General features: G+C 39.2%; 1 protein-coding gene across 1 annotated transcript; it reads left to right on the top strand.

Annotated features, from left to right (window-relative positions):
* Positions 1–177: 177 nt before the first annotated feature.
* Positions 178–23,285, top strand: cnot6l (CCR4-NOT transcription complex, subunit 6-like). The gene is made up of 12 exons (XM_038704083.1): positions 178–288; positions 4,377–4,498; positions 5,891–6,077; positions 8,476–8,561; positions 8,766–8,855; positions 9,031–9,099; positions 10,585–10,742; positions 12,472–12,626; positions 12,868–13,019; positions 15,590–15,820; positions 16,151–16,353; positions 20,080–23,285. Exons 2-12 carry the CDS (start codon positions 4,387–4,389, stop codon positions 20,299–20,301), a joined length of 1,665 nt encoding a protein of 554 aa, XP_038560011.1. The 5' UTR covers positions 178–288; positions 4,377–4,386; the 3' UTR covers positions 20,302–23,285.
* The last annotated feature ends 356 nt before the right edge of the window (positions 23,286–23,641 follow it).

Raw genomic sequence — 23,641 nt, 5'->3', positions numbered from 1 at the left:
ATTCACAATATGATTCATAGTATAGTAAACTACGGCTTTTTTGAACAGCGTCTTGTGTTTTATTTCATTTTTAATGTTAAAAGTCGGTTTAGAAACATTTTCCCGTGACTTGATGACAGAAAAACTACGGGGGTGCCTGCTGTGTGCGGACGGATACGAGCGGAAGCCGCGTTTGTTGTTCTTCCTTCTGTTTCCGAGACGTTCAGGGTCTAAACGGGTTCAACAGCCGTGTCTGCATGTCTCTACCAATTCCCTCTATAAATCGTCTTCTACTGCCCCCGAATGAAGGTAATGTCAATGCCGACTTTGCTCTTATGCTGCGGACACCCTGTCTAGGCTGTCTCGGGTTAAATCGTAAGCTAAATCCGCTTCCATATGCACAAACTCCGTCTCCCCGGCAGTCCGCCTCGGTGAGCCCGGGCGGCGTGCGCCCTGCAGCCGCTAGCCAAACAAATCCAGCGCCGTGCTTCAAGCTCGCCGGGCGGTTCACATGTCCATGCTCCATTTCGACGATATTTTAATAGTTTTGACATTTTGAAATGCAGAAGTAGACGCATCCAGAGGGCGTGTTTACCTCGTCGTCAGGTGTGACAGCTGGGGAGCGGTGGGCCGAACTTCTCCTGAACGGGCCCGTCTGTGTAACGTTACGTGCTTGTCACTTTTGACATTAAAGCTATGTTTGGATACGCGCCTCTCAGCTGTTTGCGGAGTTGCCATCGCCACATTGTTTCCATTTACAAAAACTCCCGCCTTGTTAAAATAATAACTCCACAGTTTCCAAAGCAACAGATTCAGGGATTACTGTAATATTTAGGTTATCTGTGACAACCACAGGAGAAATGTTGACATCATCTCAGGCATGTGATGAAAGTCTCCGCTGCAACTTTCGTTTCGTGCCTTTCTCCATATGGTTATGATATGAACCAATGCCAGCAGGCCGTGTATCTGTCTGCAACCGCTGTTGCCGCTTACTTGTGACCCAGTCGCTTGTAAACAGGTTATGTAAGTCTTATCCAAACTTGTTCACCCCCAGCTAACCTCGTGGCGGCTGGAAGCATAATATCATGCACTCAGCTCCCCTTTTGCACACTTCTTTAGCTCATATGATGCATGGTGTTCAGAAGTTAGTGGATAATAACAGGTCATGCAATAATACACCTGTACTATATGTGTCCCTGAGGCATGCATGTTTAGCTGACCTGTATGGGCAGCAGACTGACAGCAGGGGAGTTTTAATAACCTGCCCGCTCCTGCTGCAAGCTGGGTGCTTTCTGAGAAGACTTCCTGCAGCCTCTAAAGGACAGCATTGCATGGTTGCTAATGGGATGTTCACCACATATGAAATTCTTATATCTCTGACTGAGTAACTTTTTTTCCCCGCATGTGCATACTGCTTTCAAGCATTACTCATGGTGTTCTGAGGAAAATTTAGTAAAGCTGATAAGATAACCAAAGGCATTTATTTTTCATTGTATGCAGCAAGAACACTCAGGACACCTTGTCACTTAACATGAACTTTTAAGCCTTTTAATTGATTGCGTTAATCGAACTCTAAGGTGGTAGCTTGTCTTATATCATAACATAGATATTATACAAATTTATCTCACTTTAGCAGTATATGTTTCTTTTTGAATACATTCATTATGTTTAGGCTACACAAAGTGTGTTAATAACAGCAATGTATCTTTTATTATAATGTCTTAACATGCTTTCCCAAAGAGTAATATTACATACATCCCCTTTTTTTTGGTTTCTGTTTTTTAAAGCATAGGGCTGTAGACAAAATTGCAAAGAAGTTTCCAGACCTGCTTCCGTTTAGTTAAAGCTTTAGATGAAAGTTCTGTTGAAGGCTAAAATGCGCATGCTTTGCTTGGTCAGATTTATTTCTGTCCTCTGCCCTTTAAAGTTCAACAACTGGGATATACAGGTGGAAGCTCTTTATGTAGTTTTTGTTTCTGGTTAAGCTTGGCGATAGGGTTTAAATCTGTAGCACAATCTCAATAAGAATATTTCTCCAGTAATGTGAGCCAAATGTGTACAAAGCTACATGTAAAATGGTCAAACTGATGTTCAGTCCCACTGTTATACACTGTACAAGCCCCAAAGTTTGTTGGTTTATATTTGGTAGTTTGGTTTATTAGTACAATGTCATGCTGCATTGGCACTTTAATTTCCATTGGGACTAATAAATTCTCTATCTGAAATTATTAGTTCAGACGACAGAATTTTTAAATTAGTAACATCTGTTGATGCTCATCATGATATGATTTCACTGAAAGTCCTATTAAAGACAACGTATCAACTCATATATCAAACAAACAACTCAGCCATGCATTATTAAAACTGAAAATGTTTGGCAAGAAAAAGTTTGAGAAGTCGGCCAAAGTCCCGATTCAGACCAGAAACGCGTCTTGTAGCACTCTTCAGAGATTACAGACAAAATTAATTTAGAATAATGAATTTTGCATGAAGATATTGAGGGCTGAGATCACATAGGACCTGATGAATGCCCAGCATGTGTTGAGTGTTGATTGTTATTTGAGACTCTGCTTTTGGAGTGGAGGTCTGGATTCAGCACTAAAGTTCCAGCTGTTTGTTAATATTGAAAGTGTTGGCATCAATTTTTAAAATCAACCAGCTGCCGTGTAGATGAAAAGTTTATTTTTCTGATCGTCTCACAGAATTAGTTCTCTACCTTGATTAAGCTTACACTGTCCAAATGAATTCCTAAAATCACGGGCTGAACACCATCATATTGATGATTAAACGTATGACATCAGCGCCTCAGCTCTTTATATAGACGTCGGTTTTCATTGCAGCGTGTCGTAACTGTCCTCCAGGTGTTTTCTCTGTGGTTTTGGAGCGGAAAATCACCTCCACCCAGCAGCCGCATGCCGGTAAACTTTGTCTGAGGCTGCTGAGGTGCTTAACTCCTCCAGCCACTTGAAAAGGCAGACAGTCATTTATGTGGTTGATGTGTACGTTGGGAAGAATTTTGCATGTGGCTGTAGAATTTTGGGGGCTTGGAGAAAAAAATGTGACATCTAAGCCACGACTGATCACTGTTGGTGGATGTTACTGATCTGTGTGAGAAGAAACATGGGTCCGTTTCACACTCATCTGAACTCGGTTTTTTATGCAAGAACTCAGTTGTATTTCTTGGTGCTGGATGACTCGCAAAGAATAGTATTTGCCGTAGAGAAAAGCACAGATCCAAATTAAAACACACAGTATATTTTAAAACACACCACAGTTAGGAGAGGAAGTGACAATTAGTTGATTGTTCAATTAGTTGTTCGACAGAATACTAATCAGAAACACTTTATTAATAACTTCCAACTTCTCCAATGTGAGGATTTGCTGCTTTTCTCTGTCACTGTAAATTAAATATATTTGGGGGTTTGACTGTTAGTTGGACAAAATAGGCAATTTGAAGATGTTTATGGTTCTGGAAAACTGTGATGGACATTTTTATTACATTTTACAGACTAAATCAGTTATCAGTATAATAATCAAGAAAATAATTGGCAGATTGATCAAAAAAAAAGATTTACCTAGAAACAAACAAACATATTATTTAATACAGAATCCAAAAATATTTTGATCACTTACCAAGTATCACAATTTTATTTATTTATATGTAGTTTTAAATGAATTTAAAAGTTATTTATTAATTGTCTTTGTATTTGTATTTTTTAATTGTAATTGTCTTTTTTTATTAAGCTTTAGAATGGTTAGAATTATTTTACCATTTCTACCTGATCCTTGTTACCTTTATTCCTTTATTTAAAGGAGCCCCGTGGAGATGTCTCATAAACAAAACCGAAGTTGTTACATTCAGGGTTACCCACCGAAACACACTGTGTGCATCATTGAGGTCTAACAAACACGCTGAGTGCATTTCCCTCATCATAAAACATTTGGAAAGCCAACATTTTAGAAAGTATTTAAAATCAGCCTTGTTTACATCTGTGTTATCTAACCTGCTGTCTTCTTTACTTGTGCTGCCACATTGAAGCGTATCCTGGCGTGTTAGTGACACGAATAGTGACACCGCCAGTAGGGTTGTGTTTCTCGTCACCTGCATGCATCCTCATGCGAGATGCGCAAGATAAACAAAACAGGTATTCACTCATAGAAAAAAAAGCTCCATAGGGCTGCTACAGGTCTAAAACTCCAGAAGGAAGCCTTAACTATGAGAACTGTAACACCTTTTATGGCGTTTTATTCATTCTTTTATTATTTGTTTGATTATTTGTCTATAGAGTCGTCCTGCTTTTTGCAGGATAAGTAGCTGCCACCTCAGTGCCAGCTAATGACTGTTTCTTGGTGTGTGAATTTAAAGTAAAATCTCTGTTCTTTGCTTTGTTTTTTAGATTAACAGGTATGCCAAAGGAAAAATATGATCCTCCAGATCCCCGCAGATGTTACACCATCATGTCAGCCGAGGATGCGGCCAATGGGAAAAAGTCTTACTGGGCCGAGCTGGAGATATCTGGTCAGTCTAACCAACTCCCTCTGGGTCTGCTTCCATAAAAACACTCCAGCTGAGGCCTTGAAGCTCAGGTGTAAATCTGCACCTAAACAAATAGAAGTAAACCAGAAGAGTCCTGGGCCACAGGATTAAAAACCACTACAATACATTCTGTGCACTATTACAACATTAACAAAACAGCAAAATATTGTTGCTGTTAGTGTATCAGATGAAAATAATACAATTGAAAAAATACTTTACGTCAACATCCCGGTGAGAGTCAAAATAGAACAGTATGTCAGAAAATGTGTTTAAAAACCAGTATGGCAGTTCTCATACTGGTCTCCTACGTGTTTCGCACTGTATTCACTGTGTGCAAACTAAACTAAAGCTGATCTGTAATTTCTCATTTCTGCCGTTGCAGAAACTAGCACTAGTAAAGTGGAGCTAAAAACGATTAAGCCATTAATCAAGAGAAAATTAATCTGCAACAGTTTTGATAATCAAGCGAAACTGATTTATAGGGAAAAAAAGATGGGCATTTTTTGTTATTTTCTGACATTTTATATACCAATCTAACAATTAGTTAGTTAATCATAAAAATTAGTCAATAGTAATAATTGATCTGCCCAGCTGAAAAGACACATTTCCTGAAAAGACACATTTCCTGACATGATACTGTTGGTTAAAGGACTTATAATTAAGATGTGATCTGTAAACCACATAATTGAAACTCTTTAGACCCCAAACCCTCAGATGTCTCTTGACAACTTCGGACAGATTCACAGGGCTTCTTGGGTTAGGAGTTCATAGCTGGATGAATGTGAAACTGAAAACAGAGTGTTAATGGTCAACAAACTTTCTCTGCCTGATTAAAAGTTAATAACATGCAGCCAGGTGGTCATCAGGTCTCTGTTTTATTTTATTTAAACTTTTATCTATACTTATTAGATATGGGTCAGTCAGTGAAATGATGTAGGTTTCTTCCTGATCGAAGCTACAGAAGAACAGTCTAGAAATGAATGGTTTGTTTTTTCATCTGGTTTAATTCAGCTGTCTTTTTTCTGTAAATTCTTTATTACACTGCAGTAATGGGCCCCAGAGTCCTCTATTAATATTGGGTCATTCTGTTGAATTCAGTTAGTCTGGTTTTAGTGTGACATGATGGTCTAAGTGCTATTTTGTGTGAATTTCCAGCCTGAAAAGAAATGGTTTAAAGCAAACAACAAATCAAAAAATATCAATATTGACATCAGTTTTCAACAGAAGTCTTGTTAACAAAGTTTTTTTCCCCTTGGTTTGATTGATCACAAAGCTCAGATATACAATCAAGTGTTTTTCTAATGTGATCTCAAAGTGATACATCTTTGTAAAGACCATCTGTTGTAACTGTTACCTGTGTTTGTTTTGACACAGGGCGGGTGAGGAGTCTGAGCACCTCGTTATGGACGCTCACCCACCTGACGGCGCTGCACATCAATGACAACAACCTGACCCGAATCCCGCCGGACATCGCCAAGCTGCCCAACCTGGTCTACCTGAACCTGTCATCAAACAAGCTCCGCAGCCTACCCGCCGAACTGGGCAACATGGTCTCTCTCAGGTATGCTGTCCAAAAATCATTTTTGTTGGTCCTGGTCAGGAGAGTCCTGAGATACTTTTAGGAACATCAGTGCACACAGTGTAGTGAAAACATGGGCAGACTGAATTTATTAGAACGGCGAGCTTCATTACAGCAGCAGCCTGCATGAAATACACGGTGTTCATCCTTTAACTGTGTCTCCATTAGGAATGCACGATTTTGAGAAAGAGTCATATTGCAATTATAGTGGACAATATTGCGATTTGCAGGTGCATGCCAATAATATTGAACAAATGGTATTATGACTCTGCTTGTTTAATTTTCAAGGAAAATGCACAAACACTGACATTTTGAAATGTGAATTTCTCAACTTAAACAAAGTTACGATAAACAATATTTATAACAATAAGTAGTAAAACAGATGTAAAATAGAACAAGGGGAGCGTGTTGCTCTACGGAGGAGGCGGCTAGAAGGAGCAAGTATTGGCACACTGACATCCTGACACAACCATACACCACACATCCTTTTGCTAAATTCACATCTGTCCACTGCAGAAACACTATCCACAACCTGGAGGAGGAACTGTACATGAGTGTATTAGTATAATATTATAACATTAAATAAAGTGTATAATGTTCAGTTAATAGTTTACTGTTAGTATAACAATAATATTCATTACTATATTCATTATAATTTCATATAATAGTATACTATTTTACTACTAGTTGAACATTAAATCCAGTTTTATTTCTGTGGGTTGTTTTTATTTATTAAATCCTCGTGCAAGCAAAAGTCACTACATGTGTATCTAATTGGTTAATGCCAAGTACTAACTTGTCAATAATCATATTGTTCAACATTTGAAAGTTTGCTGTAGTACTATGTCAAAATATTTTTAATGCCCCCCCGCCCCATCCAGGCTGTGGTCGGTTGACGAAAAGTGACTGACAAGCATGTCGGCTTTATGAAAAGTTGAACATGTTGAACAACTAAAGACACCACCACAGCTAACATTAGATGGCCAGCAAGCCAAAACCAAGCCTTCCTTATCTTGTCCCTGTTTTCTTCTGTCTTACCGCTTCAGCTGCCGATGACGTCTGTCTGTCTCTGTCACAGAGCGACCGGAGCACCGGCATTTCTCTCGTTGCTCCGGTGACCAGTCTGACTATGTTTTGAACGGTTAGCAGCGGGGCGGGGAAGGGGGTTTTGGTAGGTTGTTGTCTTAAAAGTTGCTCTGCTCATAAATCATTTTTCTGATTGCTCGTAGGCTTATCTGTTTGTAGAGGCACATGCTAGAGCCCAGTGTGGGCGGAGATAATGAGCAGACTGCAGCGCACACACCTTTTCTGTTTTATTAAGTCGCACACTTTTTGCAGTTATGACATGACAACATCGCGATTGTGATTTGATTAATCATGCAGCCCTGGTCTCCAATAAGAGATGGTATATCCTGGATACTCAAAACAGGCTTTTTAAATATGGAAAGAAAAACTTACATACCATTAGGTTTTGTCACAGAGCTTTAGTGGATGGGTAAATTTATTGTAAGATACAATCACAGTACACAGTATGTAATATTGCATCGCAGTAGGGATCTATGTTGTTACGTAGTTTATTTTCTGGAAATTCAATATAGTTTGCTATAAACTGCAGAGCAAGAACACTGGATTTTGTCTCTGATCACTTACATTGCAAGCACATTAGCAAAGGATCTCTAAATGAACAGGAGGAGCCATCATTATTTTAAGACAGACTTGTGCAAATATTCTTTGAAATAAATGACAAAGATGCAATTCAAACTGTAAACACTGACTGTATCATTGAAACCATGTATGAATTTCAGATGAAATGTGTGCATGGTCGAATGTAACAAATAATAACAATAAATGTTATGTCATTTGTCTGTGCTTTGAAAGCATGCAGTGTTTGGATAATCCAGTTAGCCTATTTGCTGACATTTGTCCACCTGTTTGAAGTTTACACACAGGACTGAATCTTGTTATGACTTAATTTGTACAAAGCTTTCACTTAAATTAACAGTGCATATTTTGAAAAATGAATTATTCTTTGGGCTCATTCAAGGGATTACGTTCCAAACAATCCCAAAGCATAGAAGAAAAGTTCTCAAAAACTTGATTAAAACACGGTGATCAAACACTCAGGAGAAAGAGGAAGATTATAAAATGTGTGGGTGAGAATAGCTATCCTGCGAGGCTCACAAAAGCAGCTCGCTTCAAAACAAACAACGTCGAAGATGACAAGCAACGATAGGGAAGACGTAACTGAAGTGACAACAAATGACAAAGTGGTCGAAGAGGTTTTGACAAGGAATTACCGCGCTGTAGGAGAAAGTTTGTGAGAGAAAGAAAAGACTTAGACACAAAATACTGAGATTTTTGTCCTATTTTTTTTTTGCAGGGAATTGCTTTTAAACAACAATCTTTTACGAGTTCTGCCTTATGAACTTGGGAGGCTTTTCCAGCTACAAACCCTGGGGCTCAAAGGTGAGGCTTTTCTTTTATTACTACCATTCAGACCAAGAACTCAGTTGTTTAGTTTAAATTAAATTCTGACAGTTTTAGATTTCCACTATCCCACTATTGTGGATACTTAAAACTGAAGTGGCTGGTAAATTAAGGCAAACGTGTGAGTTTACAGCTTTCCATTTTTATATATAGTTTAAAATTTATTATCTGGTCATTTTGCAGGAAACCCTTTGTCCCAAGACATCCTCAATCTGTACCAGGAGCCGGACGGAACCAGAAAGCTTTTGAACTACATGCTTGACAATCTAGCAGGTAAATGGCTGAGTCGCTTCACCTTACCACACAACCATTTATTGGAACTCATGCATATTTAAACAGCAGTTTATTGTAAACCTGAGCAACGCTGGTATATCATAGCAGGTGTACCATTGTGTTTTGTCACAAAGAAGCTTATCCTTAATTTCTCCCTGCACTGCCCTGTTTCCAGTGCACCCAGAACAGCTCCCTCAAAGACCTTGGATCACTCTGAAAGAGCGAGACCAAATGATTCCCACAGGTACGTTCATCGGGGTCAGAGTGACTGCAGGTTATACCTTGAACTTTCCGTTGGAGTAGAGATTGTGTGTGTCTAGGTGAGATGCATATTTGTTTTCAATTAAGCTGCATCAGGCTAGATTTTTATATGAAATGTCACTTCTTTCATCAACTTAAATCTCCAATTGTGGCATCGTATCTCCACTTACTGAAACACTGTTTCTCTTTCTGCACAAATGAAACTGTGATGGTCAGTGATTTGTTTACTGATAGCAATTTTAGTAAAGCATGTTGTCTCTTAAACCAGTGGTTCCCAACCTGGTGGTCAGAAACCACTAATGGCTCTCAAGTTAACTCAAGAGAAACCTGAGGTGGTAGAAGAGGAAATAGCACTAATCAACTACCAATGTCAGATGGATTGTCTGAAATATTAAAATCACCAGCAACAGTATTCAAATCTTTTTCCAATTTCCAAGAACAATTTAACCTCCCTCTATAGGTACTTCCAGATAAGACACTATATCACGAACCATAAAGAACAGGAGATGGTCAGCAAAGGCCCATACTAAATAGAATATTTTCTCACTGTACTGGAGAAGCACTTGCCAAAAAAACCACACATATCTCACATATACAAAAGGCTGACATCTGACGCTCCACAAAACACAGACTATATTAAGGAAAAATGGGAACTGGAATTAAATGTTATTATTAAAAACACGAATACTAGACTGTCTGATATTCCCATTTTTTGGGAAGAATGCTAAAAAGCATTGATGTAAGAGGGTGTAGAGTTTCACTTAGTTGCCAAGTAGGATGAAACTCACTCACAGCCTCGTCCTTTATTTATAAAGCCCATTTAAACAACACTAATTAGTTAGTTAGTTAGTTAGACTTAATTGTTCCTGGGATGTTGCTCTTTTTCACAGCACTGTACATTACAGGGGAGACACTCATCATCACAATACTTACAAATAGAAATACCTGGAAGTACAACAGTACGACAGGCGAAAAAAGCGGACAAAAAGCTGTTTGCATGTCCAAAATATAAAAATGGCCCTTGTGTGTGTTTCAGTTGTGGGGGCAGTCCATTCATACGTTTACACGGAGCCAAAAATGAGAAACATGCTGTTAAAACAAGGGGATGGCGCAGAAGATTTTTTTTTAAGGTCAAAAATGAATGATTTAATAAATAAAACAATGTTTTTTTTCTTGGATAAGCCTTTATTTTCTCTTTTTCATATCACACTGTAGGTAAAATGGGTTTAAAACAAAATCCAGTTCCATCTAATGTACAGACATTAGAGTGGTGTTTTTATTGAACTCTGGACTATTGGATTATTTGGACTTGCCTGTAAAAGACATTTTCTTTTGATGGGAGGTGGTTTCCATTGTACCTCCAAAACACTGATTTATGTAGAAACTTCCCTGTGTTGGCTTTGATTATTGCTGTGCTTATTTCTGAGGATTCTGTTTGGTGGTCTCTCCTCTCCGTCCTCTCCTGCAGCTGTGTTCACGGTCATGTGCTACAACGTGCTGTGTGATAAGTACGCCACGCGACAGCTATACGGCTACTGTCCATCATGGGCCCTCAACTGGGAGTATCGGAAGAAAGGCATCATGGAGGAAATCACCAGCTGTGACGCCGACATCATCAGCCTGCAGGTAAATGATGAATTTGAAAGTCCATTGCTCACTGGCTCTGAATACACATACACTCAAACCATGGCTCACAGGTGGGGTGGGATGTTGATCAGCCTGCAAATCACCCACCCAAACTAGCAGCAGAGGGAGGCTTCGGCAGACTACGCTGGATGCAGAGTCTGGGAGAAGCAGATAAACAAAAGCAAGACAAGCGATCAAATGCCATAGCGAAGTGGATAGCTACACACTGCATGCTGATCAGTAATGGGGAAGATGTCGATCTGAGGAATGTTCTTAAAATCACAACGTAGTCGCTCGGCCCCGCGGGGTTGCTCTGCTCTTCTCAGGTGAATAGACAGGAGACAAGCGCTCTGTGAGTAAATCGCAGGTGCTCTATGAGTAAATCGCAGGTGCTCTATGGATAGTTACCATGGCAACGGCTTCCATGCGCTAAACAGCTGTAGCCTATTTAACTTAAATTCAAATTATAGTTTAACGTTACATAACTTTACCTGATTGGCCTTCATCGAATTTTGCGGGGATGCTCTGCCATGCCGTGACGCTGGCATGGCTAAATGAATGTGTCACTGGACCAAACAACTTTTACAACTTTTTTAGAGTAGAAGAGAGAGTGTTTGCTTTTTTTAAAGCTAAAATGTACTTGATTTTGACTGGATGTGATTGTAGCAGTTTACATTCTTGCTCAATCTCACTTGTGACCCACCACCTGCCTATACAGTGACTTCTAACAGCCAAGCGAGGATGATTCACTCAGAACGTCCGTTTTAGTAGAGCATGAGGCTGATTTATTGAGCCGTTTAGTCGCGTCAGTGCCGTAATTATTTGTGCTCTGTGGAGAGCAGCGGCTATCAAGTCCTCAAGTAAGTCCAGAATATCCAACCATTCCCCTTCAACACAAGCAAGTCATTGTCAAATAGATAAAGAGGTAAACATTACTGATTACCTGTCCTCAGTTTAGTTTGTTTGTTTTCCCGCTAATATCCTTATTTCCTGCTAATATCACTTCCAAAATTCACCAGTCTCTTTAACTGTCTTACAAATTACCAGGATGCTTCAAAGACATTTGGGAATATTTTTGAATTTTCAGAAGTTCAGAAAATCAGGGAAAAGGGAGAAAAACAGAGAAACTGCTTTATTGGCATGAATGTATAACAACAGTATTGCCAATTATTATATTTTACAACTTCACTTCTATTTATTCTCATAAGATGTTATTTTTGGGCAGGGTTTAGTGGAAATCGAATTATTAAGCTGTTAACTAAACTATATCAAAATGGAAAGTTCTTTACAACATGTGCTACATGGGCTTGGACAAAACCCAAAATCCATCTTTGAAATGGAAAGTTATAGAGATATTGTGGATTTTTGTATGAAAAAAACAGGAACATTGTTTTTAAATGATGAATATTCAAAGAAGAAAGATCCGGTTGAGAGAACTGACATGTGGAAATGAGAACAGCCAGTCATCCTTGGTATGCGATTCATGTTTAACAAATCTCAGTTGACCTTGGTTAGTCTTTCCCATGAGAGAGAGTTTGTTTGTTTTTTACTTTTATGTTAAGGCATCAAGATGCAGTAACCTCATCTGGTGAACTGGGGATTTTATATGTGCTATTTATATTTGGCTGATAGTTGCTCTCACTCTAGTGTCACAGTTAGTAACACTTTCATACATAGATTTCATTGACTTTTTTTTTGATTGCATTTCTTTCGTTGTTTGTCTCTGTAGGAGGTGGAGACAGAGCAGTACTACACCTTGTTTCTGGAAACGCTAAAGGAGCGTGGCTACGATGGCTACTTCTGTCCAAAGTCTCGTGCCAAACTGGTTTCTGAGCAGGAGAGGAAACATGTTGACGGCTGTGCTGTGTTCTTCAAGACAGAGAAGTGAGTTTTACTTTTTACACTTTACAGAACATGCCTTATTGAGTACATTTGTGTGTAGGTTGTTGTATTGTTTGGATTTCTGAGAATGTTTTCTGTTTGAGCTAAGTGACATTTAGAGCGGTGGAGCTTTACAGAAGTTGATGCGAAACTGACTTTTCATTCATGTGTTTACATCATAAATTTAACTGAGTTTTCAAAGTCCTGCATTGATTTTTATGCCGCTTTGTGGATGTTTTTGCAGGTTCACTTTGGTCCAGAAACACACTGTGGAGTTCAACCAGGTGGCCATGGCGAACTCTGAGGGCTCAGAGGTCATGCTGAACAGAGTGATGACCAAAGACAACATCGGGGTGGCCGTGCTGCTAGAGGTCAACAAGGACATGTTCTCTGATGGTAAGAACAGACACACACTCCCTTGTCTTGTTGTACCGTAATCCAGTGCAACACTTTTCAGGCCTCCAAGTGCTTCCAGCTTCCCAGAAACAAGTGAAAAAGTTCACAGACCTTCGGGTCAACGTCTCCATTGCTTGTTTTTCCAGTCAACGTCCCACCATCAAAACATATTCAATTTCCAATGATGTAACACAAGAAATGCGATTCAGAAGCTGATAAATTAATGATAAATCGATAATCAAAATGGTTTTCTGTTGAACAATAAACCAAATAATAGTTTCGGCACATGTAGATTTATCAATCAAGGAAATATTTACTATACATGTGAACCGACCCCCACACATTTGTACTTCTTAAGTTCAACCATTAAAAAGACCATACACAGGTTTTTCATTAATGCACAATATATATATGGATCCTCGGTGGCACTGTTGCAATATAGTGTAGCCAAAAATAAATGAACAACATTGCAGTCAGCTTCTAACCAGAAATCCAAAATTATGGGTTTGCCAAGTAAATAAAAGTAATACAGGAAAATGTATTTTTGCCACTAGGTGTCACTAGTGACTGTGATTAAAAGTCAACAGAATCCACTAGATGTCATTCAGTGGAGGGATCAGTATGTTATATATATAAATAAATGTACAGAATATATGGGTTGGTTATGAAAATATACTTCTAAAATAATATCTGTTTCACGAATATCTTTTGTTGTGGTTTGAATGTATGAGTATTTGTCAGTCCATTGATTAAACTTTGTAGTTAGTGACACGCAACACAGCTTTGCTCCATGTATTTAACCGTGGCCGTACATGTTCAGTAGAACTGCCTCCGGGGATTTTCTATTTTATGTCCCTCCATCTCATTCTTGTGATGTCTCAGATAGGGCTGTACATAACGATTATTTTTTGATTAGTTGATATCTAACGACTAATTTTGTGTATTCTAAATGAAAAAAAAGTTGCCTTTTACTCAATTATCATACCAATTTATCCAAAATAAATATCAAAAACATGTCTAATCAATAAATCAATATTTTATTCAATCATGCTGATGAAGCACATTCGAATAATGAGAATAGCAACATATCTTAAAATGAATCCAATTTCCTCCTCACTGATATGACAATAAGACATTAATTAGGCTACTTAAAACTTTAAATGTTTTTGACATGGATTTATTTCAATATTGAGTAATATACAGTAGGATAATTAAATGTATTTCTGCATCAGTGTGGGGCAAAGAAAATAACATAATAATATTAATAAAATGATTCACAGACAGTGCTGACAGTCACAGATTGTCTGAAACGGCCGAACATTAGATGACACACAGCGTAATGTTACGTTACCATGGCAGCAGTGTGGCAGAAATTACTTTTAACATGAAGGCAACAAAGAAATACATCTTAACGGACCACGTGTCCTCGTGCTGATAATGTACCGTGCTTGTGTGGGGACAGAAAGTAAACACAATTTGTCAGTGCTCCGGGATACTTAATCAGTATCAGCATCAGTTGTGCTGCAGTGAAGCTATTAATACTCCCAAACAGAAAGCGAAAGCGCGGTCTTGTCTGGACCTCATCCCGGGGAATCCCTGCTAAAACCGCATGCAGCAATACTTGAAGGCATGTAATGCGAGTCGACGTATTTACGTAATCGATTACGTTGACGAAACACCCCAGACCTAATCTCCGAGAATCTGAAAAAAATTCTTAAAATTTATCACAAACGTCCACTTGGGCTCAAGGACGAACGGATTAAATTTTAGTTGTCAAAGGTTTAATGTCACTGATATCAAAATGACCTTAACATACACGTTCAACTAACTCAAGCAGTAATTGCAGTAATTATAACAAAATTTCACGCAGAAGTTTCATGGGAGACCGCGATGAAGTGATGACAAAAATGGGAGATTGTGACCATATTTCACTGTTGGTCAAACACTGAATAGGCGATGCTTTTGTCTAAGGTCACTGAGTGGGGCGGCACAATGAATAAACAATAACTAGCACGGTACAGGCTTTCCTCAACAACTATCTATCTATCAATACATCTGTCCATCTATCTATCTATCTATCTATCTATCATTAACAATGTATATTCAAGTCATGTATCATCAATATAGTGAAAACTACACATTTGGCCATAAAATACACTTTATACATTTTTATGCAAGTGGTCACTACATATTTTATGAGTCTGGACAGACATGGATGTAAACTGCAACTTGACTGGTCGACAGAAGTGTAACTGCAGGACAGTAACTCTAGTTCACTCATGCTCTGTAAGTCTCTCTCTTCCTTTTTATTATGTGATTTTACTATCTCAGCACTTCTTTAGTTTCTCAAGTTACATCAGAGCTTTGTACTTTTCTGTAACCAAAATAAGTCCATGGTCAGGTTTAATTTGGTGGTTTGGGGGTTTTAATAAAAAGTTTTCACTCTTGTAATTTTTTTGTTTGCTTGTGGTTTAGGTTATGACATTTCTATAATCCCTTGTAGGTTTATTTTATCTCACCTAAACAGTTTTTTAAACATTTGACCTCTTTTTTTTCGTCTTTGTTTTCAGGCATGAAACCACCACAGGAGAGGCAGCTGATACTGGTTGCCAACGCCCACATGCACTGGGATCCAGAGTACTCGGACGTCAAGTTGATCCAAACTATGATGTTCTTGTCGGAGCTGAAGAGCATCGCTGAGAGGGCCTCAGGCTCTGCTGCGAATGGTTCACCGACCTCCTCCGACCCATCCTCCATCCCCATCGTCATGTGTGCTGACCTCAACTCGCTGCCCGACTCCGGTGGGATTATCTCACTTTCCAGGAGTCTTTTTTTAACATTTCAGTCTCACACTCAGTCTCTCAGTCCTCTTCAATTTATGTTGCACCAAATTTAGTTGTGCGTTTGTTTTATGGTGTCATTGTTGGATAAATCTGTATGAAATAATGTTATTTGCACAGTGTGATTCTCCCAAACTAATGTAGTGTTTAGTCTCATAAATGATGCAGCTGGACACTATACTGTATATGCATAAAGATAAACACAGACAGGGTTTTATAAAATAGGATGGATGTTCTCCATTAATGTCATGGTGCACCTTTACAACAAAATTTTACCTTTGTATGATCCAGGTGTGGTGGAATACCTGAGCAACGGAGGAGTGGCCGAGAACCACAAGGACTTCAAGGAGCTACGATATAATGAATGTCTGACCAACTTCAACTGCAACGGCAAAAACGGCAACTCTGATGGAAGCATCTCACACAGCTTCCAGCTGAAGAGCGCCTATGACAGCAATCTGATGCCTTACACCAACTACACATATGACTTTAAGGTAAAAACCTCCTCTGTGTGTTAGCAAGTTTTCAATACCTAATTTGCTGCTTATTTTCCAATGCAGGCGGTACCACTTTAGACGTGGATCTATTTCTCCTTCTATTATAGACTGCTACTGGTCTCCATTTCGGTAAGGTAGCAACAGACTCTTGAAACTTGCACAACTTGGGTGAATTACACAGCTCAAGAAATTTTCAAAAAGTCTACTAATAGATTCTCAAATTTTTACTGCCTGGAACAATTAAAAAAATACAGTATCTCACAAAAGTGAGTATACCCCACACATTGTTGTAAATATTTGATTATATCTTTTCAAGTGTAAAACTGGAGAAATGACACTTTGCTACAATGTAAAATAGTAAGTGTACAGCTTGTATAACAGTGTAAATTTGCCATCCCCTCAAAACAACACATCACGCAGCCATTAATGTCTAAACCGCTGGCAACAAAAGTGAGCACACCCCCAAGTGAAAATGTCCAAATTGGGCATAAAGTGTCAAGTTTTTGTGTGGCCACAATTATTTTCCAGCACTGCCTTAATCCTCTTGGGCATGGAGTTCACCAGAGCTTCACAGGTTGCCACTGGAGACCTCTTCCACTCCTCCATGACGACATTACAGAGCTGGTAGATGTTAGAGCCCTTGCGCTCCTCCACCTTCCGTTTGAGGATGTCCCCCAGATGCTCAATACGATTTAGGTCTGGAGACATGCTTGGCCAGTCCATCACCTTTACCCTCAGCTTCTTTAGCAAGGCAGTGGTCATCATGGAGGTGTGTTTGGGGTCATTATCATGTTGGAAGACTGCCCTGCGGCCCAGTCTCTGAAGGGAGGGGGATCATCGTTCCCTCAATGAACTCCCCAGCACTCATGCAGCCCCAGACCGTGACACTCCCACCACTATGCGTGAATGTAGTCAAGACACACTTCTTTTTGTGCTCCTCACCTGGTTGCCGCAACACACGCTTGACAAAATCTGAACCAAATAAGTTTGTCTTGGTCTCATCAGACCACAGGACATGGTTCCAGTAATCCATGTCCTTAGTCTGCTTGTCTTCAGCAAACTGTTTGCGGGCTTTCTTGTGCATCATATTTAGAAGAGGCTTCCTTCTGGGACGACAGCCATGCAGACCAATTTGATGCAATGTGCGGCATGTGGTCTGAGCACTGACAGGCTGACCCACCACCCCTTCAACCTATGCAGCAATGCTGGCAGTACTCATACGTCTATTTCCCACTGACAACCTCTAGATATGACGCTGAGCACATGCACGTGCACTCAACTTTTTTGGTCGACCATGGCGAGGCCTGTTCTGAGTGGAACCTGTCCTGTTGCTGAAGCTCAGTTTCAGGGTCTTGGCAATCTTCTTATAGCCCAGGCCATCTTCACTCAGAGCTACCATCCTTTTTTTCAGATCCTCAGAGAGTTCTTTGCCATGAGGTGCCATGTTGAACTTCCATTGAACAGTATGAGGGAGTGTGAGAGCGATAACACCACATTTAACACACCTGCTCCCCATTCACACCCGAGACCTTGTAACACTAACGAGTCACATGACACCAGGGAGGGAAAATGGCTAATTGGGCCCAATTTGAACATTTTCGCTTAGGAGTGTACTCACTTTTGTTGCCAGCAGTTTAGACATTAATGGCTGTGTGATGTGTTATTTTGAGGGGACAGCAAATTTACACTCTTATACAAGCTGTAGACTCTCAATACTTTACATTGTTGCGTCATTTCTTCAGTGAGGTCACATGAAAAGATATAATCAAATATTTACAAAAATGTGAGCTTGGAAAAGCTTGGAGGCCCAGTGTAATTGTAAATAAATAAGTTTATCATCAAGGCATCAAGTTAAAGGACGTGTACTGTTCAACAGTAAGTGTTCAGAAAACCGAATCTAGCTGATGTGATGCAGTAATTGCCATAACATAATTTCATACATGTGGGATGTTTTATATCATTATGAGTGGTTTTGCTGTGGGTGATCCTAGTGGGAATGGAAAGCTCTGAACATTGCAGTGTGTGAGCAATGATTTACCCTTTAGAAAACCAAGCACATCTATCCGGTATTTGAATCTGCATTTGCCTTGTGGTTTCTGGTTCCAAATGAGTCATGCAGGCGTTTGACTGTTTTTTTCTGCACCTGAACTTTTACATTAGTATTAATGGACTTCCCCAACTGTCTTAGACAAACCTCTAACATATAGACGGTCTAACAGAAACACTGATTTCCTTGACTACACTGAGTTGCACAGATGCATCATCAATGAGTTTTTGTTTACTTTAGTGTAAACAAATGAACACATTGGATGACTAATGAATGGTAAGAGATGCAAATGAAATGAGTCAAGCTCAGTGTGCATACATCCACCATCCAAAGTGCAGAGAGCACCAAGTTTTCTGGTATGGAAATATTCAGTGGGCTTATGCTTCAGTCAACAACATTATTAGCAGGTGTAGATTAAAATTACTTAGCTACTACTGACCTGGTTTTATTCCTTGATGTAAACATTAACCCTTCGTATACCAGCCTGACAAACAAGGCAACGGCATCGGCCTACCAGCGCCTCTAAAGCTCACTAATAAACGTAATATCACGTTTGCATAATCCATACAAAATCCAAAGTGTTAAAATAACAAAATACTGTTCATTTTTAATTTTTCTGAATTGTGTGTTTTCAATTTAAACAGATTTTATCATCAGAAAGAGTGTGTAATGATGTGGTGAATGAATACAATTTCAACAACTCAATAAGAAAAAATATTACAAATGTTATAAATATCAATGTATCAAAACAAATGGGCATATAGAAATGTTCAAATGTACGTGTAATTATTATATAGACAAATAAATCATCCCCTATTAAATAGGTTATTTCTTGATTATCATTTATTCCCACAGAACTTCTGCAGAACAGCCACCCTAAGCTACTTGATGTAGATTTCGATTTTTTCTAATGGAATATCTGAGTCCGCCCACACAGCCACAAAGTCTTCAATAAGGCCGTGTCTTGCACGTAGTCTGTCTAAAAGAAGGTCTTTCATCTTCCAATGTGGTTGCACTTTTGAGAGTGTGTTGAAGGGATGAGCTCTAGGTATCTAGCACGCTGACCTCGATATGACCACGTCTGTCTGTGTCTCTCTGTGTGTGCGTGTATCCTCTCTTGGTGGTAAATCAACAGAGAGAGCAGAGGAGAGAATCAGGGTGCTTGTAAATGACACGTAAATGACACCAAAACATCGCAGTATAGTTTTTACGTGCTGTGAATCAGACGCATATAATTCTAGGGAAAACCCTGATTTTTATAAATTGCAACCGCATTTTGGCAGATTCCGTGACATGTCACGTTTAACAGCTGATTCCATTTTTATTATCAAATTCCCCCGATTCCGTCCGCGTTTACCGCATCGCATCACAGTCTCCTGGCTGTAGTTTCAGGTTTGGCGTACATAAATCAAAGTGGTGTCTCATCTAATTATTGGCTGAATGTGAATAAGCACATTTCCCCAGACTTTCCCCTTAAGATAAAATTTAAAAAATATATTCGAAATGTTTACCATATTTTGTCAAATACATTTTTTTTTCATGAAATTAACAGAACTTTTCATCACCAGTTTTGCGATACTCACTGATGCGAATACATTTCCACCGCAACTCAGAATATATTAAATTTGAATGACCTGCCCTCAAATTTATATCACATGATGTCTTTGTATCTGCAGGGTGTGATCGACTACATCTTCTTCTCCAAGACTCACATGAGTGTCCTGGGCCTGCTGGGACCGCTGGACAGCCAGTGGCTCATCGACAACAACATCACCGGCTGCCCCCACCCCCACATCCCCTCGGACCACTTCTCCCTGTTGGCCCAGCTGGAGCTGCAGCCTCCCCTGTCCCACCCGCTCAACCCCCTCAACGGGCTGCACCTGCCGGTCCACAGGTAGTGCAGCCTGAGAGAGCCCTACCCACCCTTCTTACCCCACCTTCAAACACTGCCCCCCCCCCCCCCCCCCCCCCTCCAGCTTTATACAGGACCCTGTACAGGTTACCGATCATGTTCAAACTCAGACACCATCTGACCCCTCCAACCCTAAGACCCACCTATCCAAAAGGAGTGAAGTATTCGCCCGTTTGTTGCTCCTTTTTGTGTTTTTGCACACTGTAAATGTTTTATTTCATTTTTTCTTTCTCCCCTTGAAAAGGCTTGATACCAAATGTTGGGCTTGGGGTGAGGTTGCTATGGTAACCCCCAATGTCAAATGTTGTTTTTTTTTGCCTTAGGTATGATGACCGCTTGTAGATTCTGCTCCTACAACAACAAACCTTAACTAATACTATCAACTTTTTAAAGATAAATCTCCTACACAAATGTGTGCAGATTAGCTAAATTTCATTTGGTGTTTATTTTCTCATTTCACACAGCTGTGAAATAATATTTTTAGAGTAAAAACACAACATAATGTTAATGCTGCATCACAACATGCATGTTGTGTTAAAATCTATACAACTGGACCGCTATCACTCCCAAACTAACTTGACAGGTATTTTAATAAAAGGAGTAGCACTACAAACAACTGAATTTAAGTTAGGAAAGTTTTATGAGGATATGAAAGGTTTGTTTACATCATTCGTCATTTATATAAACACAGGTCCATATTTTCTATTTTGATCAGCCAATAAACATCAAAATACTTAATTCAGATACATGTGAGTAATTATCTGCAATTTTAAAGATTAAAAAGGACTAAGAGGGCGTTTTAAAAGTAATGTAACGTCACTGTTAACACTAACTTGATGTGTTTCATAAGGAACTAGAACATGAATCATCTCATGTCACTGGTGCGGGTCACAAAACAGCACTGATAATATTGACTACAGATTGTTTTAGGGGGCTTTCAGATTGACACTTTATTTATAGTGGAAAATAATGGATAGTATCCCATGTGCTACCAAAGTTTTTTCTGGATCACATTTCCATATTATTTGGGATTATGTTGACTGGGCTTATTTTTAAATAGTGGAAAAGGATGTCACCTGACTTATCCTTCTTGTCAAGTTGCAAATCTCAACCTGAAAGCCACCTCACGGTGCTGCGCGGATGTTACTGAGTTGCTGCATTCGCGCCTATGAATTTCTTTTTCCATAGTACTGGTCTTGTACCTCTCTTTGATCACTGCTAAATATTTTACTTGCAGAGGTGTTCCGCTCAGACGATTCATTCTCACTGTAGTTTAAAAGATGCAACTCGTGAGTTCTCTGCAGCACTATGACAATTAATTCAGGCTAAATGAAAAAATATTTTAAGACATGAAATATATTTGCAACACAATCCTGACATTGACAATGTGCTTTAAACTTTTAGCTTTTGAAGTCATGCTTTTGAACACCTACGGTCTTAAAAGAATCTTGATCGTCCCGTTTCCCATCACCTGATTAGCCAAAGAATCTCCCCAGAATTACTTATGCTCGGTCAATAAGAAGATAATATTATTTACTGGTGCCAGAGAAAAAAACCTCCTGAGAAGAATCTGCTAATGATTTGTGACCAGGAGCCGAATGTATTTCCCAAAGGCTCACTATGAAATTGGTTGTTGGAGCCTCTTAAAGCCAGATTCCTGTGTAAACTTTGTATATTTGTGTCAGATGGATAGAACTAATAGCCCTTTATGTAAGTTGTAACTCAGGGCTATGCTATGCATCCAGCAGTACCTCTCAAACTCTCAGAGTCACATCGTATAAGCAAAACCAAACAGGAAGCTATTGTTCTGAAAATCCTATATAAGCACAGGTAATGTATGTACTGACATACATATATGTTGTTGTTGTAGAAGTCCCTCGTCTTTGTGCATTTTTGATAAAACAGCTTTTGCTCTTTTGCTCCATTCTTAAAAAGAATAACTTGGGAAATTCAAAGTTGTCATATTTTTGAGTCGTCACAAGGTGTAAAAAGTGTCCGGATAAACTTTATTTAAAGACACTTTGGAGTTTTAATTTGGTTTTGTTGTAATGTTTTTGAGAGGCTCAAAAAAAAAAAATGCATGTGCGTGTGTGTGTAATTGGCAAAATTTAGATTTCAGTCAAGTTCAATCTGACTGTAGAATTCTTTTAAAAGATTACAATTGTAATTAGACATTTGACGCCAACTTTCAGTGCTTGACATTTTTCGATACTTAGTGTAACAGACACATTGATATTGAGGTTTGATACCCAGCCCTTTCTATGCAGGAGGACTCAAAAATGGCTGCCTGCACATGCACTCAGTGTTCAACATATCCGACCCATTTCCCATTGTAGTGTCTAGTAAACTCTGACTTTTTGAGATTCAGTTAGTTAAATTAGTCCAAGCATTTGTTCTGTTCAGTATTTGAAAAGAAAAGCCATAACTTTGGGATGAATGCTGTGAGCACCTGTAACCTCAGCTTTAAACCGCAGTCAGATCAGTTTTACCGGCCTGGACGGGCAGCATCAGCTTTGCTTCATTTGCACATGATTTGACGCTAACGCTAATGGATACCCCTCCAGTTTTGGTGGAGTTGATGAAGTCTGTCTTTATGAGCATTTTGAGGCCTATACTTCACTCCTAAAATCACCTTACTGGGTTTTCTGATTTTGTACAACAGCTGTACAGATATTAAATTGCCTTTGATGATGGGGCATCTTTCACATCTGTGAGGGGAATATACCTTTCTCTGATAAAGGGGCGTATTTTTTCTCACAAATCTAAGTTGTACTTGTACTTTTTTCTTCTTTCGGTGCACTAAGATCTCATATGTGAATACAGTACCACCTCCACATCTCTGTCCAACTTTGTTTTTGAACTATGGGCATTTTCTGTCTCTAACACGCAGTCTTTCAATTGGTACTTTGTACAATTCAGTATTAACAAGTTTTTGAGAAAAAAAAGATAAATGTTCTAGGTTTAAAAGCAGTTTGTCTTGATGGCTTTTATTTCTCCAGTGCACATCTACATGTCCGCTCAAAGCGTTTCACGTTCTGACATGATGCTAAATCATAATTATTTTGGTTTATTCCTCTTTATACTTGATGTTTCCCTCTGAGTTTTCACAAAAATCCCTTTCATATCTCTCTTCACATACATCATCCAGTATCCACAGCCACTTCTTTTACTTTTTCCACAATAATATCCAGCAAGTCACTACCACCTATAAGCACTCGACCTGTTAATTTTGTCTCTGTAGAGCGCTCCTCACATACTTTTTCTACAAACAACGTGCCTAGTTTGTACAATTTCTCCAACAGCAGCACTGCCCATGAGACCAAGAC

Source organism: Micropterus salmoides, unplaced genomic scaffold (genome assembly GCF_014851395.1).
Source record: "Micropterus salmoides isolate LMB-PRFRI ecotype aquatic unplaced genomic scaffold, ASM1485139v1 Ms_hic_scaffold_7, whole genome shotgun sequence".
Taxonomy (NCBI): Eukaryota; Metazoa; Chordata; class Actinopteri; order Centrarchiformes; family Centrarchidae; genus Micropterus; species Micropterus salmoides.
Note: the sequence above shows the minus strand (reverse complement) of the source record. Positions and strands in the feature narration are given on the sequence as shown.

Excerpts from the sequence above, each read along its gene's own strand:
- cnot6l (XM_038704083.1), top strand. The coding sequence starts at position 4,387 with ATGCCAAAGGAAAAATATGATCCTCCAGATCCCCGCAGATGTTACACC. Across the intron at positions 12,627-12,867 it reads GTGTTCTTCAAGACAGAGAA|GTTCACTTTGGTCCAGAAAC; the intron begins GTGAGTTTTACT and ends ATGTTTTTGCAG. Across the intron at positions 13,020-15,589 it reads CAAGGACATGTTCTCTGATG|GCATGAAACCACCACAGGAG; the intron begins GTAAGAACAGAC and ends CTTTGTTTTCAG.